Source organism: Pholis gunnellus (assembly GCF_910591455.1).
Source record: "Pholis gunnellus genome assembly, chromosome: 2".
Taxonomy (NCBI): domain Eukaryota; kingdom Metazoa; phylum Chordata; class Actinopteri; order Perciformes; family Pholidae; genus Pholis; species Pholis gunnellus.
This window is the reverse complement of record NC_136536.1, coordinates 23,617,033-23,643,183: the sequence shown is the minus strand read 5'-3', so window position 1 is coordinate 23,643,183 and position 26,151 is coordinate 23,617,033. Positions and strand designations below refer to the sequence as shown.

At 42.6% G+C, this 26,151-nt stretch overlaps 1 protein-coding gene across 1 annotated transcript; it reads left to right on the top strand.

The window, feature by feature from the left end:
• Positions 1-1,130: 1,130 nt before the first annotated feature.
• On the top strand, positions 1,131-26,151 carry LOC306701829 (LHFPL tetraspan subfamily member 4 protein-like; the record flags this gene model as incomplete). Its single annotated transcript, XM_079167247.1, has 4 exons — positions 1,131-1,539; positions 22,749-22,985; positions 24,996-25,012; positions 26,098-26,151. 4 exons carry the CDS (start codon positions 1,131-1,133, stop codon positions 26,149-26,151), a joined length of 717 nt encoding a protein of 238 aa, XP_079023373.1.

The following is a 26,151-nucleotide window of genomic DNA, read 5'->3' as shown; positions in this document are numbered from 1 at the left end:
GGCGGAGACGCGCTTTGATCCCCGTTTTCTACTACTACTACTGCTGTGACCGCGCGTACGAGAACGCGCTTCGTCGCCGTCATCAGTACAATCAGCATCTTCCGGAGGAGGGGGGGCGCGCAGAGAAACGGGAGGAGGAGGACGGAGAAAGAGAGAGAGGTGGAGAGAGGGAGAGAGCGGAGACATACTGGATACGGCTATGACAAAAAAGAAACATGCTGATGATGGAGTCGAGGCGGTGGAGGATGTCGGATTTACGAGAAAGGACTGTTGAAATTTGACAGAGGGCTCCCGTTGACAACCTGTTCTCGTTTTTTGTTTTTTTTCTTCTCCCATCCTTTTTCGGTCCCCCCCTCCCCCCCACACCCCCACCCTTCACCCACACATGCTGCGCGGACGCTGAAGGCGAGCAGAGGGGGATAAAGGGGGGAAGCACCCCTGCGGATGCCTCGGTAACGGTAACAACGGGCTCCACGGCTGGTGCGTCCTCATCCCACGGATGGTAAATAAAAAAGGACACCCTGGAGACGGACCTGGACTGATGGATGAGGAAGGACCGCAGCTTTCCCCCCCCCCCCCCTCACCCACCAACCCACCCGACCACTGTGAAATAATAGAAAAAATTCTGTTTGGATGGATTTTTTTAAATATATATTTTTGTTCTCAATCATTCATTGTGTAGCCCCGAGGAGACGCGCCTCAGACGGCAATGTTGAATCCCTGGTCTCGGTCAATTATTCATTAGTGGTGTAGGTAGGCTATGTTTTTTTGTTTTGTTTTGTATTGCTTCAATGTAGCATTTTCTGCTAACTTATTATTATTTTTTACAATGTTTAGCCTCGTGATATCACGCACATATGTGCAGGTTGCCTTTTAACCGTGTGGTTATGTAGGCCTGTTTCAAAAGCCTTTAACAGCCACATAAGAGGTAGCCAAAGTGTGTGTGTGGGGGGGGGGGGGGGGGGGGGGGGGGATTTAGGGCGCTTTGATATCTGGAGAAGGGAAACAAATCGGGGTAGTGAGAGGGGGCATTTTTTAAAGATTTTTCTTGTAAGAGTCTAAAAAAAGGAGGAGGACTGGGGGTGGAACGAGAGATACAAGGAGAGAAAAGAAAGAAAAATCAACCAAACATGTTGCCTTCCCAAGAAGCCTCCAAGATCTACCATGACAACTACATGCGCAACTCCCGCGCCATCGGCGTGCTGTGGGCCATCTTCACGATCTGCTTCGCCATCGTCAACGTGGTGGTATTCATCCAGCCCTACTGGATCGGCGACAGCGTCAGCACGCCGCAGACCGGCTACTTCGGCCTATTCCACTACTGCGTGGGCCCCGGGCCGTCGCCCAGCCGGGAGCTCACCTGCGCGGGCAGCTTCGCCGACTTCGCCTCCATCCCGTCCAGCGGCTTCAAGGCGGCCGCGGTGTTCGTGCTGCTCTCCATGGTGCTGATACTCGCCTGCATCGCCTGCATGGCGCTCTTCTTCTTCTGCAACACCTCCACCGTTTACAAGACCTGCGCCTGGATGCAGCTGCTGTGCGGTAGGGCAAACCTCGTCACTTAGCCTACATCTAAAATACTTTGTGATGAGGGGGGAAACCCCCGAAACCCCCCCCCCCCCCCCCCCCCCCCCCCCCCCCCGGTTTAACTGCACGAACCGTCACCTTGCATCCAGGGGTGTTGGTGTTATATCACAATTTGAAATATTTTATGAATGCATTTCTTTTTATGAATGTATTCTACTTTCCGATAATCGGATTGATCAGATAATCACTTTACCCACAGTTCACCGCCGCATTGACACCTTTTTCAGTCCCTGATCCACCAACATCTGTAGGTCTAGAAGCTCATATACATATATTATTTGTATTCCAGAGTATACACAGCACACACACCACCCGCGTGAGAGACTAGGCTAAATGGTGTGACATCATCAAAACATCATTACGGACTTCTGAGGTCAGTGGAGTGGCATCGGCTCGCGCTCCTGTGACGTGAGATTAAAAAAGGTGTTTGTGCGGCATGTTCTCCTTTGCGTGCAAACCAACACGCTTCGGTTTAAAGCGGCGCAGGCCACGTTCTGTTGCGGTTAATTAGGATGTTTTTGAATGAATGCAAATGTAATTCGTTCATCCATCAGCTCGCCGTGCACGACGCGGTGTGATGTGATGTCGTTTGGGGCTTACGTCGCTATTTGATGGGGTGAATCCAGGTCGATTGGATTACATGTATACATTTTTATGGACGGTGATGTTTTTGTCTCCAGCTCTGTGTGCAGATTACAGTGCTACCTTCACGGACAATACAGCTTTAGCGATGGCGACAAGTGTAACGTTGACACGTTTAGGTTTGTGGAGGTGCCAGAGCTGCAGGACATGTAGGTGGCGTTGTGTGAGAAACATGAGATAACATTAGAGGGAATGGTTAGTCACTAATAGTACCAATATTTAGTAATATTCAATTTCAAAAATACACAAACACAACAAAGAAAAATAATATCACTGTGCAGGGAGATGCAGAAAACCCACTGGGCTTACTTGAAGCCTCCAACATACAATATTACAATTTCACAATATTATCGAGAACACAAAATGAATATACATGAGATATGACTAATATTGATGGCAAGGTATTTGAACAAGATAGGATGTATAATAACAATAACAATCATTTGATTACTAATGTCCATCTACAAACGTTATTGTGTACTGTAGGGGGGGAACTAACACTTATTTAAAAAATAAGTTGATTACTATTGATTATTAATCAATTAAATCAAAAAGCACATAGAAAATATGTATATCACAAGTACCCAGAGCCCATGGTGACATAATATCTTGTTTTCAAAGATGATCAGTTCACAGAGAACCAACAAATATTGACATTTGGAATCAGATCCTATTTCTTTGTTGCCATTTTTGCTTGAAAAATTACTTGACGAATCAATTTGAAATAACCCTTGCAGATGATTGACGATCAACTAACTAATTGATTGTTGAACTGATTACTTCAGCTCGTCTTTCTTGACGTTTTTAAGTTGTATTCCACTTTCAGGATAAAGACGCTCATATTGACTGATTATTCTAATAATCCACACAGGAACACTCTGGTCTGATTTATTGCTACTGTCTTTTTTTTAAATGACACTGATCTCCAGTTATTTGTTTGCAACGGTTGTTGTTTCATAAAAAAAAGGATGAAATAAATTGAATCCACGGTGATCGAACGTCTCGTGGCTGAGAGATTAAAGTGACCACGTCAGCAGGACTTAACCTCTGAGCAGCCAGAGCAGCACCTACCCCGATCTCTCTCATACGCACAGTTCTAACGAGCCTCCTGTGTGTATCCGACTCCTTCATAAGCCGATCAATTTGATAAATAGGCCAGGCAGAATATAGCGTGGGAGTCAGTTTTCTGTACGGAAACAGTCAGCATACTAAATGAGAGGGAGGGAGAGACAGAGAGGGAAAGAGAGAGGGAGAGGGAGATCAGCACTTTCTTTCCTCCTGTATTGTTCCTTTCCTCATCCCCATCTGCCCACTCCGTCCTCTGTTCTGCCGAGTGTGTCGAAAGGGTTTTGGTGCTCTACAATCAGCATGAATCAGACAGAATAGCGGAGGTACAGATTTCTTTTCTATAAATCCTCATGACTTCACAGGAATTTAACCCAGGTCTTTCCACAAACCATTAATCAAGTGAGAAAAGCAGCGGTGGATCTTTTACAGAGTAGGAAGTAGCAAAGCTGCAGCGTAAACTGTCCCCATTACAAATAAAAGTCCTGCATGTAATGGGGTATTCCCACCAAACGCGAAGCGAACATTTTTGCGCGGCACGATTACATACAAAGTCGAGGCAATCATGCGAGTAGACACAACAAAACTACTTGATCATGTTTAGTAAAAACTCACGGTTTGGCTAAAAATGTGTAGGTTTGGTTATGTAACTTCAGTTCTGTAGGTGACATTTAAAAATAACATTGAAAGAAGTCCAAGTTGTTGTTTTAGTTTCATTCAGGACACAAACAGCTGTCTACTGGGTCAAAGTCCTGTGTTTGTTTGACCCTACCCCGTCCTCCCTACACAGACTTCCACAGATTATCATTCAAAAAGTATTTGTGATACTCATTGACTCATTGACTGGAGTTCCCTTTTGCTGCTGGATGCTGAATACGAATAACGTTACAACGCTTCTTCACTTACCCTGAGGTGACTACTGATGAGCGCTTCTCTGCAACGCTGCAAGGGCACTTCCTGGGTCCAAAGAAATCAGCCCGCTTCAATCGAGCATGCACGCACTTCGACCGGCCCAAGCAGTCGGCCCATTCCGAGCGTGCCATTGAACATGCCCGTCAACGAGTCCGCACTAGTAGATTAGAATGAGAGTATATCTGTTGCTTCTGATGACTTATTGTCAGGGTTCTCAACAAAAATATCTTGCACGGGAATCATCTCAACCAAATAACTTAATCTCAATCTCAGTATATATTAAATAAACTGTATTGCCTTCTATTTAGCATGACTAGATCTCTACAATAGCATAAATTAAATCTCGGAAAAGTAACTGTATGTCTTCTAGATTTTGACATTTTTGACTTCCCACATTCACAGTGCTGACTGGAATAAAATATACCTCCATTCTTTTTTTCTAAATCTAAATTGATATTTGCCTTCCCTTTAATCTGGGTGTACATGTCAGAGTTTGTGAAACTTAACTACTGTCCTTCCAGTGGATTCATGTAAAGTGTGGTGGAGGTAAATTGTCTAATGGGCTTGGCAGACAGCCTAATGCTGCTCGCCACCTTGGAGATGATAGTTTAATCATCCACTCTGCCCTGCTGGGCGTCGCGGCAGGTCTCCTGGCATCGCGCAGTGACAGCAGCAAATACAGTGAGGGCCAATTTGGACCGGCGGTGGCTGAGATACAGGCCAAATGGACTGAGAGTGTCAATTAGGGAGCCCTTCGGATCCCCGATCGCGATGGTCTGCTAGCATGCTACTGCAACAGGAAGGTGAAACCAAAATGTTCTCTCAATGAAAATGTCCTCAATCATTCACCCTTGTGTCAGCTTTAACAGTAAAGTTTTAACGTCCACACAGGACAGCGGTTCTACTCTTGTAGCTACATGTCAGAATTCTAAGTGAATGGTTGTCTCAAATTAGGGAAACTCAGCAACAATTGTGGTCAACTAATGGGACTTATTGGTTTAGTCACGATTAGGCTTTGCCTCTGTGTTCTGTGTGTCTTTGTGTTACTCCACTCTACCTGTCAGTCACTCCCTCAGCCTAATTCCCTTCACCTGCTTCTGATCATTATCAAGCACTTCCCCCTCATCAGCACAACTCTTCTCACCTGTTCTTCCCTCTACATAAGCTCCTGCCCCTCAGTCACTCGTTGCCAGATCCTTGTAATGTCTACCCGCCCGTTCGGCTTGTCCCGTTCCCGGTTTTCCAGTCTGCCTTCCATGTCTCATTCCTGCTGGATTTCCCCCCCTCGTCTCTGGTCTGTTCTGTGGATCCCCTGCCGAGTCCTGTAAAGTCTGCTGTTGGATTATTGTTCATTAAATTACCTTCTTCACGCTACTCTGCCTGGTCTGCGTTTGAGTCCTCCATCATGCCTCGTGACAGGTTTAATCAAATGAAAGATTGAAACTGAGGCCAAAACACTGGCAGAGCAAAGTGACACAGTGGGTCTTGGCTTCCATGAGCTGAACGTTGTCAGTTGGCCCATAAGGTTAATGCACTTGAAAAAAGGACTATATGATGGCACTCATAACTCTTGGCAATAAAGAGTGTGAGTATTTACTAAAAGTCCTAAAAGAAGCAATATTGTGCTTCGACATAGGACATTTAAGCAAAATCAAGCCAATGAAAGAGTGCAAAAAAATAAAATAAGCCACCAGCAGAAACTCGTGCGCGCATGCTGCACTGCTCCTGCACTGCTGTTAGAAATACAAGAGGCATTGATTGCAACATTGCTGCAGCAAAGGCCTGTGTCACAAAGCCTGTTATCTACCTTTTCTGTTGACATGAAGATGGCGTACTAACTGGACAGGGTTTGAACTTCTTTCTCATGCTCTCTTTTAACCATTTTATCAACATATCCTCACAAAACGGTTCGTATGATATCCTATGAATAGTTTCTCCTCATTTTTCATGTGTTTTTCCTACGAAAGCCGGTAACACTTGTCAACTTTGTGCTCGGTACATGAATACGGTCTTTTCAATAAAAACTTCCGTCTTCAAAGGAAACTCAGTTAGATTTAGGCAAGAAACCACTTGTTTAAGTTTTGGAATTGATCGTATTTTGGGTTAAAATGACCACGGAAGTGCCGTTACTGAAATAGGCAAGTTACGTGACAAAAACGTTCATGTTGGCTTCTCGCTTCACACGGGGACCAACTGACTGAAAGATGGCTGGTTGTTGGACCCATCCACCTGCCCTCATGCAGTGTGTGATTTAGTGGTCTTTATACTTTCTCAAATTGTAGACAATAATAAGGTCAGCGGGGCAAGGAACAAACCAAATGTGGCTAAAAGTGGGAATGGTTTGGGTTATTGGCGAATCGACAGAAATCTGCTAAGAGGTGACTTTCCTCATACCTTCCCCAAGTTATGTCACACCTCCATGGGAAATTGAATAATGGGCTCTTCTTTTTACACTTCGAATCTTGACTAAGCAGCATTTTTCCTCACGGGAAAAGAACAAGTGGAGGGCTAGATTTCCCAAAAGCCCCCACGGTCTGTAAAAAGCGTTGCCGCTCGCACCTTTGCTTGGATTTAGATTAATTCAGTGAAAAAAAAAATGCTCCTGGGAAAACTGCAAGAGCTTTACTTTTAATTATCCCTTTTGAACAAAATTAATTTAGTGTAAGAAACTGAATTTTCACAGAGACAGAGAGATGTGTTTTGTGTCTATATGTTGTTCACTTTGCCCATCTTCTCTTTCTCCTCCCCGTCTCCTCCCCAGGAAAGCTCAGCGGGCCACAAGCCATTGAAGCTTGATGACTCTCTTTGTATCCGCCATCAGCTCATCCCTCCATCTCTCCTTAACGTCCTTCCCTGTCTGTTGCAATATTAAACAGAACTAAGCAGGACATGGGCCGTGGCTCAGGGGAGGAGCTGTCCTGAGAGAAATGACCTGTCAGAGAATGGTCGGTTTGAGTGTGTGTGTGTGTGTGTGTGTGTGTGTGTGTGTGTGTGTGTGTGTGTGTGTGTGTGTGTGTGTGTGTGTGTGTGTGTGTGTGTGTGTGTGTGTGTGTGTGTGTGTGTAAAAGCAGTAGAGAAAAAACATGGAAATAGTAACTTGGAGGAATAGAGAGCGTGAATGAAAAACCATCCAAGCTAAAAGGATTGGACATCATGTTTGGCATTATATTATTAAAGCTATTAAATCATTCATTGTTTGGGCCACATTTTGGGATCAATCTGAAAACACATGACCTTATGAAATGAACCAAACAGTCCCCTATAGACACCACACAAATAACAACATTATCATTTGTGAGGAGTTGTTTTTTGTGGCCACCTGACAAAATGCATTATTCACTCTCCTTCAGCTCTATTTTTGGTCTCCATCAACTCCTGAGGGGATGCATCCGTCTCTTCAGCTACGTTCACTGACTAGTTGCAAAAAAAAAAAAGATTTAGTTTGATGATGGGCAGGTAATGCACGGGTTTGATGAGAGCAGAGTTGGGCGGTCACAAAACCAAAACAAGGAGCCAAAAGCTCTGTAGAGCTCAGCTGGACTGGGGCTGTCATCACGGGCAAAACTTTTCACATTATACATGACAATTTGATAAATTGTTTTTCATAAGAATAGTAATTTGTGCGGCTTTAAGGCAGGTATTAACCTGTGGCTAAGAGCTTGTGATGCAAGTTAGCTGTTACCGATAGCGGGTTTAACCAGCCCTGGGTTTCACACTACTGTGACATGAAATATATTAAACAACGGTTTTAATTGTTTAGATTGATTAATTTGACAAAATTGAATGAAACGAAACATCTATAACTGGACACCAACTTGTATAAAAGTGATTTGTTGGTGTGTTTCTCTGTGTTAGCGAGAGTGACAGTGAACAGCAGACCTAGTTGTGGTGGATTTGTGGCAACAAACTGTTCTGCTAATGTTATCATGAGGGATAAACCGGCAATAATGCTGATTTCATCCATACTGTGATCAAATAGTTGACAGTGAGGATGGAATGTTTTTTTGCTGTTTTTTCTGAGTAAAACCTTGTTTGATGAAGTCTGAACCGTGGCTTGCGCTCTACTCGGCGCCGAAGTGATGCTGATGTTGTTGCCGTTTGACAGATTACCGTGAGGATTGTTGCCGTGCATTACCGCTTGTTGTTCCTCGGTGGTAAAGTAGCAATAAAGGCCAGTAACACGGTGCTGGGCGTGGTGATCCTGACCTGGATGCTTTGTGAATATTCTCTGAAAATGACAGCAACGTTTGTAATTCCACCATATTGGCTTTTCTTAAGATCTGTGCCTCCACAAATCTTAAGAAAAGCGTATTAATGAACAGACAATTCCTTAAGAACTGACTGTAGTTAGTTGCAACATATCTGTGAATCAGCATAGTGACCCTGAGCTAAATGTCTGTGATCGACTCTTTATCATCTGCTAAGTAACAGTCGATGTAACTAATTATGCCTTATAATGCCCTATAATATGTCCGTATTAGTTCAAATGTTTCGATTCTTTTAAGTGGCCTACTCCCTCGTCTGCACTCATCACATTCACATTAATATTCATATCCATATGTCACATTATTAGCCAACAGCTCCACACTAGATGCCCCCAGAGCAGCTCCGTCTCCAAGAAATGCGGAACGGAAAATTTGCTTAAATCTTCTGACACGTTGTTGCACCCTGGACTCTTGTCAAAAGTCACTTCTTACTACATCTGCAGATACAGATGAACGGTTTAGTTTTGGCAACGAAAACATTTTGTTAAGATCAAGGAAAGATCGTAGTTACAGTTAAGTTATTATTTGTGTGACATTGATGTAAGTGACAAGGTGTAAATTCCAGTGTTCTGCATGAAAGTAACACCCATCCATCTCCCTGACCATCACACGTTTGGCTTTTTGCCTCGCTACACAAAGGGCAAACTGCATCCTGCGTTGGTGCAGAACGTCGGCATTGGTCAAAGATCTTGTGTGTGTTGTGTTAAATGGTCCAATATGAAAACAATTCCTGTAGATGCAGGGCCCTATTCCTCGTACGTGGTTCAACTAAGTCGATCAAATGTCCTATTATCCAGCTTAAATTAACTCGATGATTGACATCAGGCTATCTCGGTTCCTCAAAGGCTGATCCGCGCTCAAACAGTCTCGTTAATTCGAACCAGATGTCAGTCATCAGGATCGTTGCGCGTGCCCGTCCTACTTCAAAAGGGGGAAGCGTCGATCACCGAAACCATGATTTTCTAACAGTACAACGGCAAATAAACTCAAAGAAAGAGCCTCTTTTTACTCCGCTGACGAGCAGGAGATGATCATGAACGCATATGAGGAATTCAAGACCATAATCATGGCGAAATCTAACACCGCCACCGCTGCGAGGGCTAGACAAGAAGCATGGCAAAATATCGCAGACTTCGTTAAATGCGCAAGTGTTGGGAAAACGTATAGGTTCATTTTAAGAGCCTCATCACCTCAATCAATCAGATATTTCTTTAAATGTGCTGCTGGCAGTAGGCTTAATGGAACGCATCATCCAATGAGATCTATAGCGAAAATAATTATATCAACTCTTTCAGAATAAGTAGATAAAAACAAGCCCAAAGAGGATCTAATTGATACAAATTAATCGATACTTATGAGGATATATGTAGGTGTATGCACTTATGTATCATGTACTATATATATATGTATATATATATATATATATATATATATATATATATATATATATATATATATATATATATATATATATATATATATATGTATATATATATATATATGTGTATATACATGTATGTGTAGATTACCATATAGAATAGGAGTTTGAATATGCGTGTGTGAATCTGTGTATGGGCGGATCAGTATGTATGTATTATTCATAATAAGCAGTGAAAATAAATTGTGTGTGATTCTCTCTATTCTTATCATGAGTCCACCTTAATCATGTTCTACAGTAATGATATCTATGGTGTACTAATAATACTGTCATATCATTATGAGTGCTTTCAACCATCATGTAGTTCAACCAGCCATCAAGAGGACACGGGAGCAAGTAAAAACTAAGCACACAAACATTATTCAGAATGGTGAGTCGATACAATATGTGCCATGGTAATGTAATGAACACATCCTTAACTTTCTTAAGCGCCAAATAAACTTTATGAACAGCACGGCATGCAGCGGCTTTCCCGATGTTCTCCGCATCACCGACACTGTACAAACATGAACCACTCGCAAAAAAGCGCGAGGCTGTGATACAGTCCGTGAGACAGTAGATGGCGTGTTGTGTTCAATGTACGGCTCGAGAAGGTCTTTAAATAAATGATTCCTTGTTGGCAGAATCGATAGCGCTCGTACAGGAAGTCATCATGATGTGATAACGGATCTTGGCGATCTCGAAGAACTCTCCCTATAAAACGCTAATCTGACTAATATCGTTTCCTCATCGATGGATCTCTGAGGAAGGGAGCTGACACTGTTTTCCGGGGGAGTGGCAGCTTATCCAGCGGATCTAGCTCAAGCCTGCTCTGGAGCAGGTTCAGGCTTATGGATGTGTTGCTATGGTGATTTTTCCAAACTTGCTTCGAGGAACTGAAAAGCCTCACTTATGTAATCTCATCCTGAAAATTATCCGGCTAACTCAGTTAGCCACGTACGAGGAATAGGGCCCAGGTCTATTGCCAATGGTAGAATGAAACTCAATTACATTTACTCGCACTGTACTTATTGTACAGTACTTGTGTAATTTGAGGTACTTGTACTTTATTTGAGTATTTCCATTTAATGCTATTTCATACCTCTCCTTTACATTTCTAAGGGAAATATTGTGTTCTTTTACTCCACAACATCTATTTGGCAACATCAGTTACTAGTTACCTTGCAGAGTCAGATTAATAAAACAAAATACAACTCAACCAATTCAAATAGGATGCATTATTCTACCCAGCAGTGTATAATATAGTTCAAATCAGCCCAACCTTTATCAACTGCAACATGAAAGTCAACACATAAATGCATCAATAATTCTTATGCATTGTCTTTTTATGTAGTATTCTGAAACGGGCTATTGTGCAGAATGAGTAGGCCTACTTGTCACGGGGCATGGTGGAGGACTCAAGCGCAGACCAGGCAGAGTAGTGTGAAGAAAGTAATTTTAATGAACAAAATAATCCAAGCAGACCTACAGGACACGGCAGGGGATCCACGGAATAGACAAGAGACGAGGGAGGAAATTCCAGCAGGACAGGGACAGGGAAGACAGACGGGAAAACCGGGAACAAGACAAGCCGAACGGGCGGGTAGACAATACAAGGATCTGGCAAGGAGTGACTGATGGGCAGGAGCTTATGAAGAGGGAAGAACAGGTGAGAAGAGTTGTGCTGATGAGGGGGAAGTGCTTGATTACTGATCAGCGGCAGGTGAAGGGAATTAGGCTGAGGGAGTGACTGACAGGTAGAGTGGAGTAACACAGCAACCCAGAACGCAGAGGCAAAGCCTAATCGTGACACTACTTTTGCTTTTGGTACTTAGTATATTTTGATGCTAAAAACGTATGGACTTTTACTTGCAGCAGAGTATTTTTACAATGTGGTATTAGTGTTTATACCCTGTAAACCGATGCCACGCTGCTGGAGACCCAGGCCGTATTGCTGGGCCCGCTGGAGGGAAGGGAGGCACGGGAGAAGCAGAACCAGGACTGAGCAGGACAGGTTTGACCCTGCTCCAGTAAAACAAAAGCTTTTCTAAAGGGACTCTGGTGCTCAGAAACTGCTAGCGCTTTTGTCCACAGGGAACCGCCAAAATCAAGACAAAATGAAAGTTCCTCGTAGTAGCTTTAAGTCATAGACTGTATATAAAGTGTGGACGTGGTCATCGCGACACCACCCATTAGTTTATGGACTGCCATTATGAAGAATTAAGTTCGGCGATTTTGTCGACGCCATCTTGGCTTTATTGCAACCAATGAACAAAAGTTAGCATATTTGGAATGCGGAGAAGTGACGTAGAGACGTCGTATACGGCTCTGGTAGCATCAGCAACCTGTCAATCACAGTAGCCCCTCCCTAAAGCATACTCCTCTTTATGGTCTATGAGACTCTAAATGGACCAATGGCTGTATTGAAGAAGACTTGAAACTAGAGATTGAGACCAAAAACTCATGTTTACAATGTTTACTGAGGTAATAAATGAAGAGAAAAGTAGAGTCATTTTCTCATAGACTTCTATACAACCTGCTGGTGAGTAGAGAGAATGCAAGTTTTAAGACACTTCCGCATTGGCTTCAGTTACTTCAGGTTGCTGCTGCTGCTTTTAGTAAAGGATCTGAATACCTTCTCCCCCACTGATTAATACTTGATAACCCAAAACGTAATGACTCCCTTTTTGCAGACAGTTTTGTTGTTTAGTTTGCAGACTAACAAATCCTTATGAACTTCTTCATTTTGAAAAGGAGAAACACAGCGTTTGATAAATAACTAGCGTTCTGTGTTCTTGCTCTTTGTCACTCTCTCACTCTTGTACACACAGACCACCCGCCTTGTCCATTTTTGTTCTTACAAGCAGTGTGAAGTACACCGTACGTGTCTTACTGCAAAGGGAACGTGGCGGAGAAAACGAACAAGAGCGTGTGTGTGACAAAACGAGGGAAACACAGCGAGTCAATGGGTTTGTGTGTGCATGATGTATGTATGCTCCTGTGTGTGTTCACATGATCGAGCAAGATAGCGGGTAAATGTGTACGTGACGGTGTGAGGGTTTAATTATTAATGATAATGTTTGGAGCTAGTGTTTTTTTTTTGTTTTTTTCTTGCTCAACCAAACGTGGATATGTGTGTTTTATCGTTTGTCCATGTGTAAACGCTCCAAACGTGCGGTAGCACTGTTGCACCACGCATACGTTTCCTGCAGGAGCTAAATAGACGCTGCAGTGGTCGAGTTAAATATAGAACTACAGAGAGAGAGAGAGAGAGAGAGAGAGAAAGAGAGAGAGAGAGAGAGAGGTTCCCCGAGGGATATCCCTTTCTCTCTCTCTCTCTCTGAGATTTCTGGCTGGCTTTTCCCAACCACAACGTACATGTTTTAATTATCAGCCACTTAATAAATAATTCCAAAGTCACCGGGTTGTTTCTAAAAATACCCTGACAGCTGAATAATGGATTCTTTTGACCCTTCTCTGCGTTGTCACTCACTGTGTGTGTGTGTGTGTGTGTGTGTGTGTGTAGAGAAGAAGCAGAAGAAAGAACGAGAAAGCCCCTGAAGCATGTTGATGAGATGTAGAAGTATGAGTGGAGAATTTCTCCACAATACAATATCCATGCTCCTCATTAATATGTAATCTTTACTGTATGTGCCTCAATTTTAAGAAAAAGATGGATTGTTCATTCTCTTTCAGGATGTTAAACAAGCTATTTTCTTTTGAAGATGATGATGATTTGCAGCTTGTACAGCTTCATCATAAACACTGGATAAGCTTTATACTGGAGGTACTTTGCGGATTGTTTTCAAAGGCGATTGACGGCAGCGTTTGTCGTCTTGCTTTAGGACATGATGAACGGACAGCCGACCCCCACAGATTTCTTCCGTGGGGATCGAACCTGTCCGCATTCTCACGTGCCAGCTGACCATTTGGCTCACCCAAATAACAACTAGTTATGAATTAGATGGATTGGCCAGAGTGTATACCGATCTTTGATCCCTCAGTATCTCAAAGAGCTGCTTTGCGTGGCTCAATAAATAACGATGCTTATGAGATGACACATTAAATGGTTATGTGCAAGCCACTGCACGCCTGCCAATCCTCCTCCTTAGCTGGTGAAGGACGCTGGGATGAGTGAGGAGATGATCAAGGACGAGAGAGGGGAGAACTGAAAGGCTGGGTTTTCAATACCAACAAATCAGTTTGGCATTACGTTTAACATTTTTTAGGCAATGACAACAACTTGGTGGATTTATAAAATTTAAAGGGTTTATCAGAAGCTCAGCTTACATTCCTACACTATAATTATATTCATATTCAATTAGAAAAAGCACACAGATAATAAACACTAGGTAGAAGGAGTGAAGGAGTGTAAAGATAGATTGAAAGAGGGGAAAAGGGTGAAAGCTCCGTGCCAAGTGGGCCGGTGAACCCTGGCGCGAGCAAGATCCTTGTAAAGTGCCCCCTCAGCAATACACCATCACACACACACACACACACACACAGGCTTGATCCCAAGTCCAATAAAAGCTCTGTACATCGGCGAGGAGGCCGTCCATTAGATAGATGGAGGACAGCAGGCCACAGTATAGACAGCTTTATTTCATTATAGACTGGACATGGTGATCTCTTTTAATGGAGTCATGATCACACCTTTCCACTCTGCTGCTCTGTGGTGGACTTCAAAACTAATTCTACGAAGAGGCCAATGGTATGAACAGGAGGTTACAGTATGGTTAAAAACGCAGACTTTCACGATAACTTTGATAATTTTGGAACGACTTTTCAAATGGGTTAGGGTTTTTTCTATAACTATAGAAGGCCATGCAGAATTGGAAGTTCCATTGGAAGTTCCACCAAAAATAGAGAACAATTTAACCAATGTTCTAAATTACTGGATACACAACACTTCATCTTCATCATCGCCTCAACTGGGGACGCTAATCTGAAGAAGGTTTAAAGCGTCACTATGTAACTTGTGAACTAACAGATAAAACAATCGTACTCTTAAAAATTAAAAGTTGAATGTATACATATATGTATTGAGTCCAATACACTCAATAGGATGACCAATAGCTTGCGGTTGAAATTGAAAGGCGAAACACGTTGTTTGTAATTGACCTCAAGAGCGACACATGCAATGATTCTCTGATCTGGCGGGATGACTTCGTTAGGTTTAAGGAAAGGTCATGGTCTGAGTTAAAATACTTTGTTTGGGTTAGAAAAACCTCCTGGTTTGAGTCAAAATGACTACTGCGTCATGGTTAGGTGACCTTCATCCTCATGGTTAAGGTGAGGGGAATGATTGCTGTTGTGTCGTGGTTAAAAAAAAACAACTTTGACTGCCCAGTCGCCAGGAAACGATGTTGGCTTTGTATGTTTCTGCAAACCACTACGATACATTAGATGTCAACATTTTACAGTCTGTCCAAACATGTAATGTAGTATATCAAGCAATCAACTTATTGATAAGTTACGTGGTATAATAACGCGTATTACATTACATTACAATCATTTAGCAGACGCTTTTACCCAAAGCGACTTACAATTCAGATTCTATCACAATTCTACACCGTAGGCACAGCTACAGGAGACATTTTGGGGTTAAGTGTCTTGCTCAAGGAGCCTGAGCTGGGGATCGAAAACGCCGATCTTCTGGAATCCACTTCGCCACAGTCGCGTATAAAAAAGCATCTGTGAAAGGCAGGTGGCAGGGGTTGTGGAAGGGTCAACAAACACATCACCTTCACTATGGAGTCTGCTGGTCATGTTCCATGTGAAACCAAAAGAAAAAGTTAACCTTTAAACTTGTTATGTAACATTGTTATGTTTGTTATGTAACTTTGCATAAGAAAGTCCACTTAGTGTGGTTGTAATTCATTCATGCTAGTTCCATTGGTACGTGATGTTGTCAAACTTCTTACATAGTCAACAAAGGGCAGTTGTAATTTATTGAAGCGAGTTACATTATTAAGGGATGTTATTATGCTTGTTACATAACGTAACATAAGACAGTCCACTCGGGGCTGTTGTAAATTATTTACGCTAGTTACATTGTCACCGGATGTTGTCAGGCTTGTTTCGTAACTTAACGTACGAAAGTCTGCGAAGGGTGGTTGTTATTGAATTACGCTAGTAACATTTTTACAGTTGGTATGTTAATATTTGAACACGCATGATGATTATTTTTTCTAACCTTGACCAAGTAGTTTTGATGCCTAATCCTCACCAATCATTTCACAAAGTTAACCACATGGCATTGTGCATTTCTGCAAAGTGTGATATGAGGCCGATATATAAAACATGATTGCGCCAAAAACATCGACATTCAACGTATCCCTTGGTTTGCAGACACGTACAACATAATCTCTTGCGACTGCATTGGACTGTCGGTAGGAAACAGAAAACGGATGGCAGTCTTGTGTGGCAAAGTTTGCCATTTTGTTAATCTATCTTTCCGTACCAGGACCCCCTCTCAATGCGAACTTTGTCGCTCTATAATAACAATGTCTGATAACTGTTTTGCTCCCAATGACCAAGAGTTATAATAACTATGGAGGGTTTGTCGTCTGAATGTAAAAATGTGCTCTGTTGGGGCATTCGCAGGAGTGCCACAGAACAGATATGCTCCCATTTTGTTCAACCCATCCGTCTACACTGATGTGTTACGCTAGGCCTCCTGTGTTAGCTGACTCTTCTCAAAGTCCAACATAATATGGCTGTGTCCAAAATGAGTCACTCATCCACTTAATTAATACTCCCAACACACAAATGACAAGCAGCTAAATATCAGTTTTATTTATAGTGAGCAGTGAGAGGTGTAGGTCTATTCAAAATATATTAATGCAGTGCCCATAACATGGAATTTAATTTAATTTAATTTATTTAAATTCAATGAAGAATGGTAGGTACAGTAAGTACAGTCCATTTGGTAGCAAATATAGAGGAATTGTGGACGCAGCTTCTAAATGATGGCGTCACCACTGTATTCTAGCCTTGACACTAGTTTTTCACACTGGCATGAACAACAGCCGCATTGCGATGACAATATGGATGCTTGTTTGTCTTGATTGGAGATCCACGGTCCGCGTTTGTATATGTATTACTTTGTATGTGCACTACGTTGCATTATACTACCATAATGAAGCAACTCATTCAGGGCACATGACAGACACCGTGTTAGATGGCGTCACCACTGTATACACAGAGTCAAGCTGCTCTGCAATACTATGGAGCCTGGATCTGCTCCCATCAAAAATACTTCACACTGAATCTTAGAATACCATCAGTGTGCTATATAAATATATATATATATATAAATATATATAGCACACTGATAGTATTTTAGGACCTCTTTTGTAATCATTTTTTGTCTGTTCGTCTAGAATGAAGAAATAGATTTGTGTGGACATGTAGATAAGAAAGTCTTGACAAACTGGTTATGTAATAAGTCCATAAATAACTTCAGGGCGCTATAAATAAATTGGTTCGCAGTCATTTTACCTAGTTGGATCACAAACGTGTCCTGGCAACGCATTTCAGAATGTTTTCATCAGTGCGATCTGCTTTGAAGCCTTGTTTCTAACAGCTGACGGGTCGCGAACGCTTGTGATGACAAGAGATGACGAGAAGTGAAGAACTGAGATGAGTAAAAAAAATGGCATAATGGAACGGAGCAGCAGTTAGCCATCTTGCTCTCTCTCTCCTCTTCTTCACAGGACTCGTTTTTCCCTTTCATTCTTCAGCTCTCTCTCTCCGCATCCCTCTGCTCCCTCCCATCCTCCCCTCTCCCCTGTTCAATCCCTCCTCTTGCCACCTTTGAAGTTATTCCCTTCCAAGTTCAGCATGCAGTGTCTTGAGAGAGTAGAGGGGCGGGAGGAAGAGGGGAGGAAATCCCCCCCCCAACGACTTCAAAGGGCTGTTGGAAGGTGGGAGGTTATTTTTAGCCCGCTGGTGCCCACTTTAACATTTGAGTTGAAGATGGAGGGGACGGGAAGATAGAGGGGTTGGGCACAGAGTATGTCACAGCAGTCATTACTGTCACACTGCCCTGCAGTACACAAAGAAAGGACTTCTCTACATCTGATCAGTAGCTTTCAGTAGTGGCGTTTGTTTCACTGGTGACTTAAAGGCGACACTGATACATTGCGAACGTAACATAGTCTGAATTGATTAATAACGCCACAGCGTATTGAATGTTGATACATTTAATTACCAGTGTGAGTACCGAAGTGCATTCCGAGTGGTCGACTTGGACTCCTAAGCACCACTGCACACCTTCACTTTAGAAATGTTTCAGATTTAAATTCAGTAAATGGGATTTTAATTGCTTCACAGCACAAATTTACAATAAATCCTTGTGCCTTTTCGGCTGGTGAACAAAATTGGTGTTTGTTCCACCAAAGCAAGTTTAATATTTACCACAAAGGGAAATGATTGGTTAAGGAGAATGAAGTGTCAGGACATTGGCTCTGCATCCACATTTTGAGAAAGCCTACACTTAAGAACGTCAGACAAGTTTCGTGCCAGATGAGGAAACATTCATCAAAAAGCCATAAAACATGTAACCCGACGCTCATTACTCAGTTAATGATTTTTATCAGCTCTCATCTATGCTAATATCTTGCGTAAAGGTCATAAAAGAAGCTAATACCATGATGATTTCCCACGACGATTACTTCCATCGCTCTTTTATTCTCTCATTACGTACCGTGTTATCGTCATTATGCTCTCTTCCATTACATTCTTTCATTATGCCTGCAATCATTCGGTCGGAGGAGCGATCGCATTTTCCAAGCTGCATGTGTCTCGGCCTGAAATACGACTCCTCATGTTTGCGTGGTTTTCTCCTGTGCACAGAGAGGTGGTGACTAATCTGATATCCTCCCTCATCTGTTGCCACTAGTTCAACACCCACCATTCGCTCATGATGGATGGGTGGTGGGAGAAACACAGGGTCTTCAGAGGGAATCACTAATATGCCAGGGTAATACACTCAGATCCATCACCTTCAGACCCTACAAGCGTAACATTTTCCTGCCCTTGTTCAATTCTTACCCTGGACTTTTGTCTCCCTGTATTTCCTGCCATTTTTATACCCTAAGCCAGGGGTCGGCCACCTTTACCAGCCAAAGAGCCATTTTGCTCTATTTTCCACCAAATAAAATGTGTCTGGAGCCGCAAAAGCTATTTGATGTCACAGTTTATAAAGTTTTATATATAGTTATATTATATATACAAAAACTATAGTTTGTTGTATTTATGAAATTATAGAACAAGAATAAAGACACTTGTTGACATTTTGTTGCTATTTTACATGTTATAACAATATCTGTCACGATTAGGCTTTGCCTCTGTGTTCTGGGTGTCTGTGTTACTCCACTCTACCTGTCAGTCACTCCCTCAGCCTAATTCCCTTCACCTGCCGCTGATCAGTAATCAAGCACTTCCCCCTCATCAGCACAACTCTTCTCACCTGTTCTTCCCTCTACATAAGCTCCTGCCCGTCAGTCACTCCTTGCCAGATCCTTGTAATGTCTACCTGCCCGTTCGGCTTGTCCTGTTCCTGGTTTCCCTGTCTGCCTGCCCTGTTTTCTGTCCTGCTGGATTTCCTCCCCTCTTCCCTTGTCTCTTCCGTGGATGCCCCATTGTGCCTGTAAGTCTGCTGTTGGATTTGAATTCATTAAAACACCTTCTACACGCTACTCTGCCTGGTCTGCGCTTGAGTCCTCCACCATGCCCCGTGACAATATCAAACTCTTATGAAGAGAAGAGTTTGCTGCAGCAGTTGAGAAATCGCTCTTTTTCGCTCATCTCCAGTGTGATACCTTTCAGCTAATGCTGTGTTTGTTCTGGAAGTGTCTTTCAACATTACATTTTTTGTTGTTTGCAAATTTCTGACAGCGACATAAGATGCAAGTGGCGGATCGCGTAGCGCGGTTGTTTTTGAATATATTACTATTTTGCTCAACAGAGTTTGAATCCAGGTTGATGCGATCTTTCCATAAATATATTTTCCTCAATGTATTTCTTCATACGTGGCTGTGATGTAGTGCTCACTTATACAATTGTAATCCCTGCAATATATATGAGATGTGGCCTCAGATCTCCAGCAATATGTTTGTGAATGTTTGACGAATCTGGCAACAGAGGCAGAAAACAGCTGCTGCTGTTACGCGAACACACACACACACACGGAAGGAAACCAGTAGGTTTGAAAACCAGTAGGACCGGCACCCACTGCATGCCCAGTGTACGTGAATAGTCACGTGATATTCATTTTCAGGCGTTTAAGTCTGGACGGAGATCATCTCAAACGATGCTGAAACGCCGTGTGGACGGAGGACTCAGGGAGCCGCAACAGAGGGGCCGAAGAGCCGCATGCGGCTCCGGAGCCGCGGGTTGCCGACCCCTCCCCTAAGCTGCCCAATGAAGGCACAAAACCTCAGTAGCAATAACATTAAAAAGCTTGGAATACTGCTGTTTTTTTTCTCCAGAGAATTTTTTTGCACACCGCCAATCAAATCCCTTGAATTTTTAAATAGTCACAGTTTTGGCTTTAGTTGATAGCGAAACAAACACTTTTAGCTGCACAACACGAAAAGAGTCCCATTAACTCTCTGGCTAATGTTGCCTCATGTACAAACAGATAGTGGTGACTCAAAGAACAAAACAAAAACAAAGATCTGCGTTTTTTTTGCTACTTCCAGGAAATAAAAGTATAAAGAAACATGTCAATTTAAGAGTTGTCATTTCTGCTGCCAGTTTTTCATTAATGTAGCTACGTTGCCAGTATTGCCAATGTTTTCAAAGGAAAGTAGTTAAAGACTGCCAGAGAAGTTATGTTGCTGCACAGCCTTAAACTCCAACACAGAAGCTATTGCTTCCTCCCACCTACTCGCTTTTTATATGTCACCAAACTAACCGGCAGCAGTCGAATTTGAAGCACTGCAACCTTAAACGGTGTAGCTTACCTTCAGATAACTTTAATTAGTGCATGTTGAGCCTCCAGTGTTGTAGTACTAGAGATCAGTCTTGGTCTCGAGACCGATCTCTAACAACCCTGCGGTTTTGACCAGTAGCTGATCGATCAATGCATCTCTACTTTAAGATGTAGTTTATTAAGAGGTCCAGACCCTGACTCGCTGAACAAGCTACCAGACAAACATCAACAGTCAAAAAAGCTTGAAGCTAACATCAGTTTGCAGACTTGATGGCTATTTAGTTAAATAAACCACTTGCTTTTTGTCCGGTTACCTGCATGAGTTGGTTTATGTTGTGTGTCAAACACAAACACAGGCCCGCCCATAAAAAGAACAATTGTTATGTATCACTGAAGATCTTCTGTCACTTCAGTCAACACATGCATCAGCTAATGGAAATCTTTTTGTTTTCTTTCATCTCTGTCTCGACAGCAAGAGAGAGATCAGTAGTGTGTCTGAACTCGTTAACTTCTCCGTTCTACATTTCGGCCCGTGATCTCACAATTACCATATGCCTCATTCAAACACAGCTACAGTATTTGAACACAGCCCAACATCCTTCAATAGGCACACATGGCATTCAAAATATTCACAATTGCACACCAATTAAGTTGCAGACGTTGAATCTTATGAACATTTCTTTGAAACCGAAGCGTAATAAACTTCAACTCAACGCCAAATCCGTTTGAATTTCCATGTGTACCACAAGTGATGTTGCCCGTAGAAAAGACATGTCTGGTCTGGAATGAAGACGCAGCGTGACGTCTGCCATGTATGTTTCCCATCTCCCGGCGGAGCACTGCTTCACTTACAGCCCCTCAGGCACTGGCTGACTGCTATTTAAACAGTGCTGGTGTGCAGGGAGTATGGCACAACCAGCTCCCCCGGTGATGCTCACTTTGATGAATGAGCAGAGGTGTAAAGTATAGATTACCATTTTTGTTGTAGTGTCGAAATTGCATACATGAATTTCCGTAGAGGGGTTAGTACTGTGTGCGCTCCCGGTTGTTTGTGGGTGTGAGTGCATGCAGGTTCATTTGTGATCTGTAGGTTTTAAATCTGTGCAATGCACGTAATGCCCTTGAGCAAGACATCGGACCCCCAAACTGCTCGGGCACTGTTTAGTAGCTGTGCAATGCTCCTTATACAAGGATGGGTTAAATGCAGATTAAGCGCTGCACTCTGTACAATCACAGACTGTAGTGGAAGTAGTCATTGTGTCCATTGGTTTGTGGACCACCATTTTCAAGCCTAAAGTTTCCTTGCCTAAAGGATTGATGTAGAGACGCTGTATATGGCTAAAAAAGCATACCCCACTTTATGCTCTGTTTGACTCTAAATGAGCCATAACTCACTAAATGACCATCATAATGTTTTGAAGAAGACTTGAAACTAGTACTTGAGACCATAAACTCATACGTACAATGTTTACTGAGGTCATAAATCAAGTGAGAAGTAGTCATTTTGTCATAGAATTCTATACAATCTGACTTCATTTTGCAACCAGAGGAGTCGCCATTAGAAAGAATGCAGGTTTAAGGCACTTCTACGTTGGCTTCACTTTCCAACGTGGAGGTTGCTGCCTGCGTCACATGCTGCTCTGCATATCAATAATGTGATAATTATCGAATTTAATTATCTAAATGTGTTCAACTAGCTTCATTATCAGCTAGTCATATTTTTCAAGATATGCTCAATTTGTCTCGCAAATCTTTCTCCCGCAACTTCTACTCTTCCCCTTCTGTTGTTTAGAATCTCTCTTTTTTTGTCTCCCACCTTTCTCCTAACACCACCCCTCCTCTCCATTACACTCTCTTTATCTTGATCCTGTAATCTCCACACTTTAACCCTGCTTCTCTCTTCCTCTGTGTCCTGTTGCAGGAGTGTGCCTGGTGCTGGGTTGCATGATCTTCCCCAACGGATGGGACGCCGAGGTGATCCGGGACATGTGCGGGGAGCGGACGGGGAAGTACTCCCTGGGCGACTGCTCTGTACGCTGGGCCTATATGCTGGCCATTATGGGCATCCTGGACGCCCTCATCCTCTCCTTCCTGGCCTTCGTCCTGGGCAACCGGCAGACAGACTTCTATCTTGATGATTTGCAGATGGACAACAAAGGTCAGTGAAGGCATTCTCCCCCAATCTATGATCCATGTAGGAGACATGAAAATAAGGAGTGGCATTGGTTGGCAGGGTAGAATAATCATTTTATTCTAACATAACTCTGTATGGATAGAAAAACATATTATAAACAACTTGGAGATTGGATTTATGCTTTATTGTCAGTATTTTCAACCAGTAGGCTTTACTCATATACAGGAGAAAAGACTTTGAGGATGAGGACTAATGATGAGGTTGGGAAATGTGTGGGAAGACTTTGGCTACCTGGGGTTGTTGGAGAGTCGCTACCCTAACTGATATAACGCTGGGAGAAAATGATCTCCCACACATTGGATGTGCAAGTCCTAAATGTTCTTTTTTTGTAGGGCTGTCCTCTTCTTGGTCCTCCAGACAAGCGCTGTTTAATTGTCTAATCAGCCTAGATTTAGCTTTTTTTAGACATTTAAAAAATAGTATGGCTATTTGATGAAATTGCAAGAATAGTACACATCGATCAAAAGACTTATTACGCAATATTCTATAACTATTGGCTGCTTTTTTCCACTTAAAATTAACATGTTAAAAAAGTTCCACAGGAGAGCGCCATAGGTGCCCAGTTGGCCAACCAATTTGTTTTATTTTTAGGCCTTTAAAAGGGACAGTGTGTAGGATTTGGTGGCATCTAACAGTGTGGTTGCAGATTGCAATTAACTGACTGATAACATGAGCCGCTGCATCCACACCATAATAACACTAACTTAGGAGCAACCTAAGTCGGACGGCAGATGGTTTTGCCCACTGCGGCTCACGTTACCTCAGTTTCACAATTGTGTCAGAGAACTACGGCGGCCTTCAGGTTTGTTTGTTCGGTTTGTCCATTCTGGGCTACTGTAGACACATGGCGGTGCAACATGGCATACTGCTTGAAGAGGGCCAGCTCCCTATGTAGATATAAACAGCTCATTCTATGTAAAAACACAATTGCACTGATAAAAAACAACAAAAAGACTTCTGTTGATAGATCCCTCTAAATGCCACACACTGGCCCATTTAACTGGAAGGCAATTAACGTGAACAAGATTTGATCGGTCGAAAACAAGACTACACACCAACCTCACCTCAGCAACTTCAGCCACATTGCTCTCAGTGTTGTGTTCAATTGTTTCTCCAGCCTCCGGAGGGTTTCTGACAGTTTGCACAATGTTGCGTCAGGACATTTGAATTGCATTGTTTCAGCAATGTGAAAAGGGAAAGAGGAAGAGGAGGAAAGGAACGGCAGAAGAAGGCATTGGAGGGGCAAGAGTAAAAGATACAATGCCAAACAATAAAAAGTCTCCTTACACAAGGATCGTGCGTTAGATTTGACACAATGTGCAACAACACAAAGAGAACCAGAGCGAGGGGGAAAGACATGAAGATAGATCCGTGACATGAGACAGAGAAGACTGAGGGATATTCAGACAGAGTAGAAGAGAGGAGTAAAGAGACCGAGAGGGAAAAGTGACATAAGACGTCTCGGTTCTCTCCGACGGCCAATCTCTGCGATGGTTTCCATGGTAACTGGAGATGTTCCAGAGCGTGGGCGTGTCTTTCTGTCTTTATCTGATTAACCTCATTGACAACCTCAATGAATAGTGCTTCGCTCGCATTTCTTTCACAGAAATAAATGTTTTCTTGAGCTTCTTTATATCAAACAAAACTGCGTGACAACCTATGGACAATCCATGAAAGCATTTGTATTGTCGTGTGACAGACACAAGTTGAAAAAGCAAAGGTCAATAATGAGAAGAAAATATGTGAATTTCTTTTAAAATATAAAAAAACTATGAGAAACAAATTAATTAAATGAATGAAAACTGTTGGCTGCACATAGGGTCATTTTATTGATTTAGTTTATCATTAAGTGGTGACCTAAATGCCGACTTACTTACATAAGCAGATTCATGTTTTTACACAGGCATGCACTTTTTCTGCTCTTGCCTCGCCGTGTCTGTGCCAACACTGTTGTTCTGTTTTTTGTCCTTGCAGATTTTGCTGTGTCGAGGGTAAGTTGACTTTTGCCTTCTACATTTCCATTCTTCATTGAGCATGGTACAGTGCTCAGCCACATTATGTGGCTGACAGAGGTGGTGGAGGGGTCTTTCGTCCTGCTCATAAATCATCCCACAGATTGCAAACCCGAGCAGATTGTTTGATAATTTATTGCTGAGAGACAGTAATACCAGTGATTTATTGTTTAATGGCATCGCTCCGTATGCTGCCCCCATAGACACACCCACCGCCCATATGTCTCATATGACTACCGTGTACATCAACTATTATCGGTATTATTTGAAATAAAAAAAGCCTACCCAAAAAGACTTAGATATGTTGGGGTTGAGAGACGTAGCCAGCTTAGCGTAGCCATTAGCTTGTAAGCACAAGCTAATTCCAAACCAATGAAAAGCTAAATTGTGTGTTTACCTGCATTCAGCCAAAGCCTACTCTAACGTGATTGGTCAACACTACTCGGACTACAAATGGAAAACCAGAACACTTGCGACACCAAATGTATTGTCCTGTTCCATAGAAAGGCAGAATGTGTTTACAGAGATTCACTTTTGGAGTAACGCAACCCAACGTCACGCTGCGGCTGCCAATCACATAAGAGCAGAACTTTTTCCAAGACGCGCCAAAAAACCACAGCACTCAACATCAGACAGCCAGCTGCAGCAGAAGTGTACGTTATCAGCAGTAGACCGACTATTATGGGAAAGTAGAATGACACTGAACGAGTGCAGACAACGATGCATCCACATGCTCCTCTCTTTGGTTCAATTTACCGAGTTCGTTTTTCCCATAGATATTTAGACGGTACGACTTTGTTGTGTTGATGAGCTTTAACTTGTAATTGGAAAACAACATGGACTCTAAAAGGAGATGTCTTGTATTTAATTGTTTAAACATGCTAGCACATTTTGAGTTGTTGTTCAGACCTGAGGGGGGCGATCACGTACATTTTCTCCAGTCGGGAAACTCATTTTTTCAATTAGTCTGACACCACCACCTACTACCGTTGAAACGTTTATTCTTGAGGTTTCATTTCTCTGTAAATTGGTACAATGAGCATCCTCTGTGTTGTCCTCTCCAGATCGAGGTGCGGGACAGAAGAGAGCCGAGGTACGGAGTGCAGCGTCTTCACTGA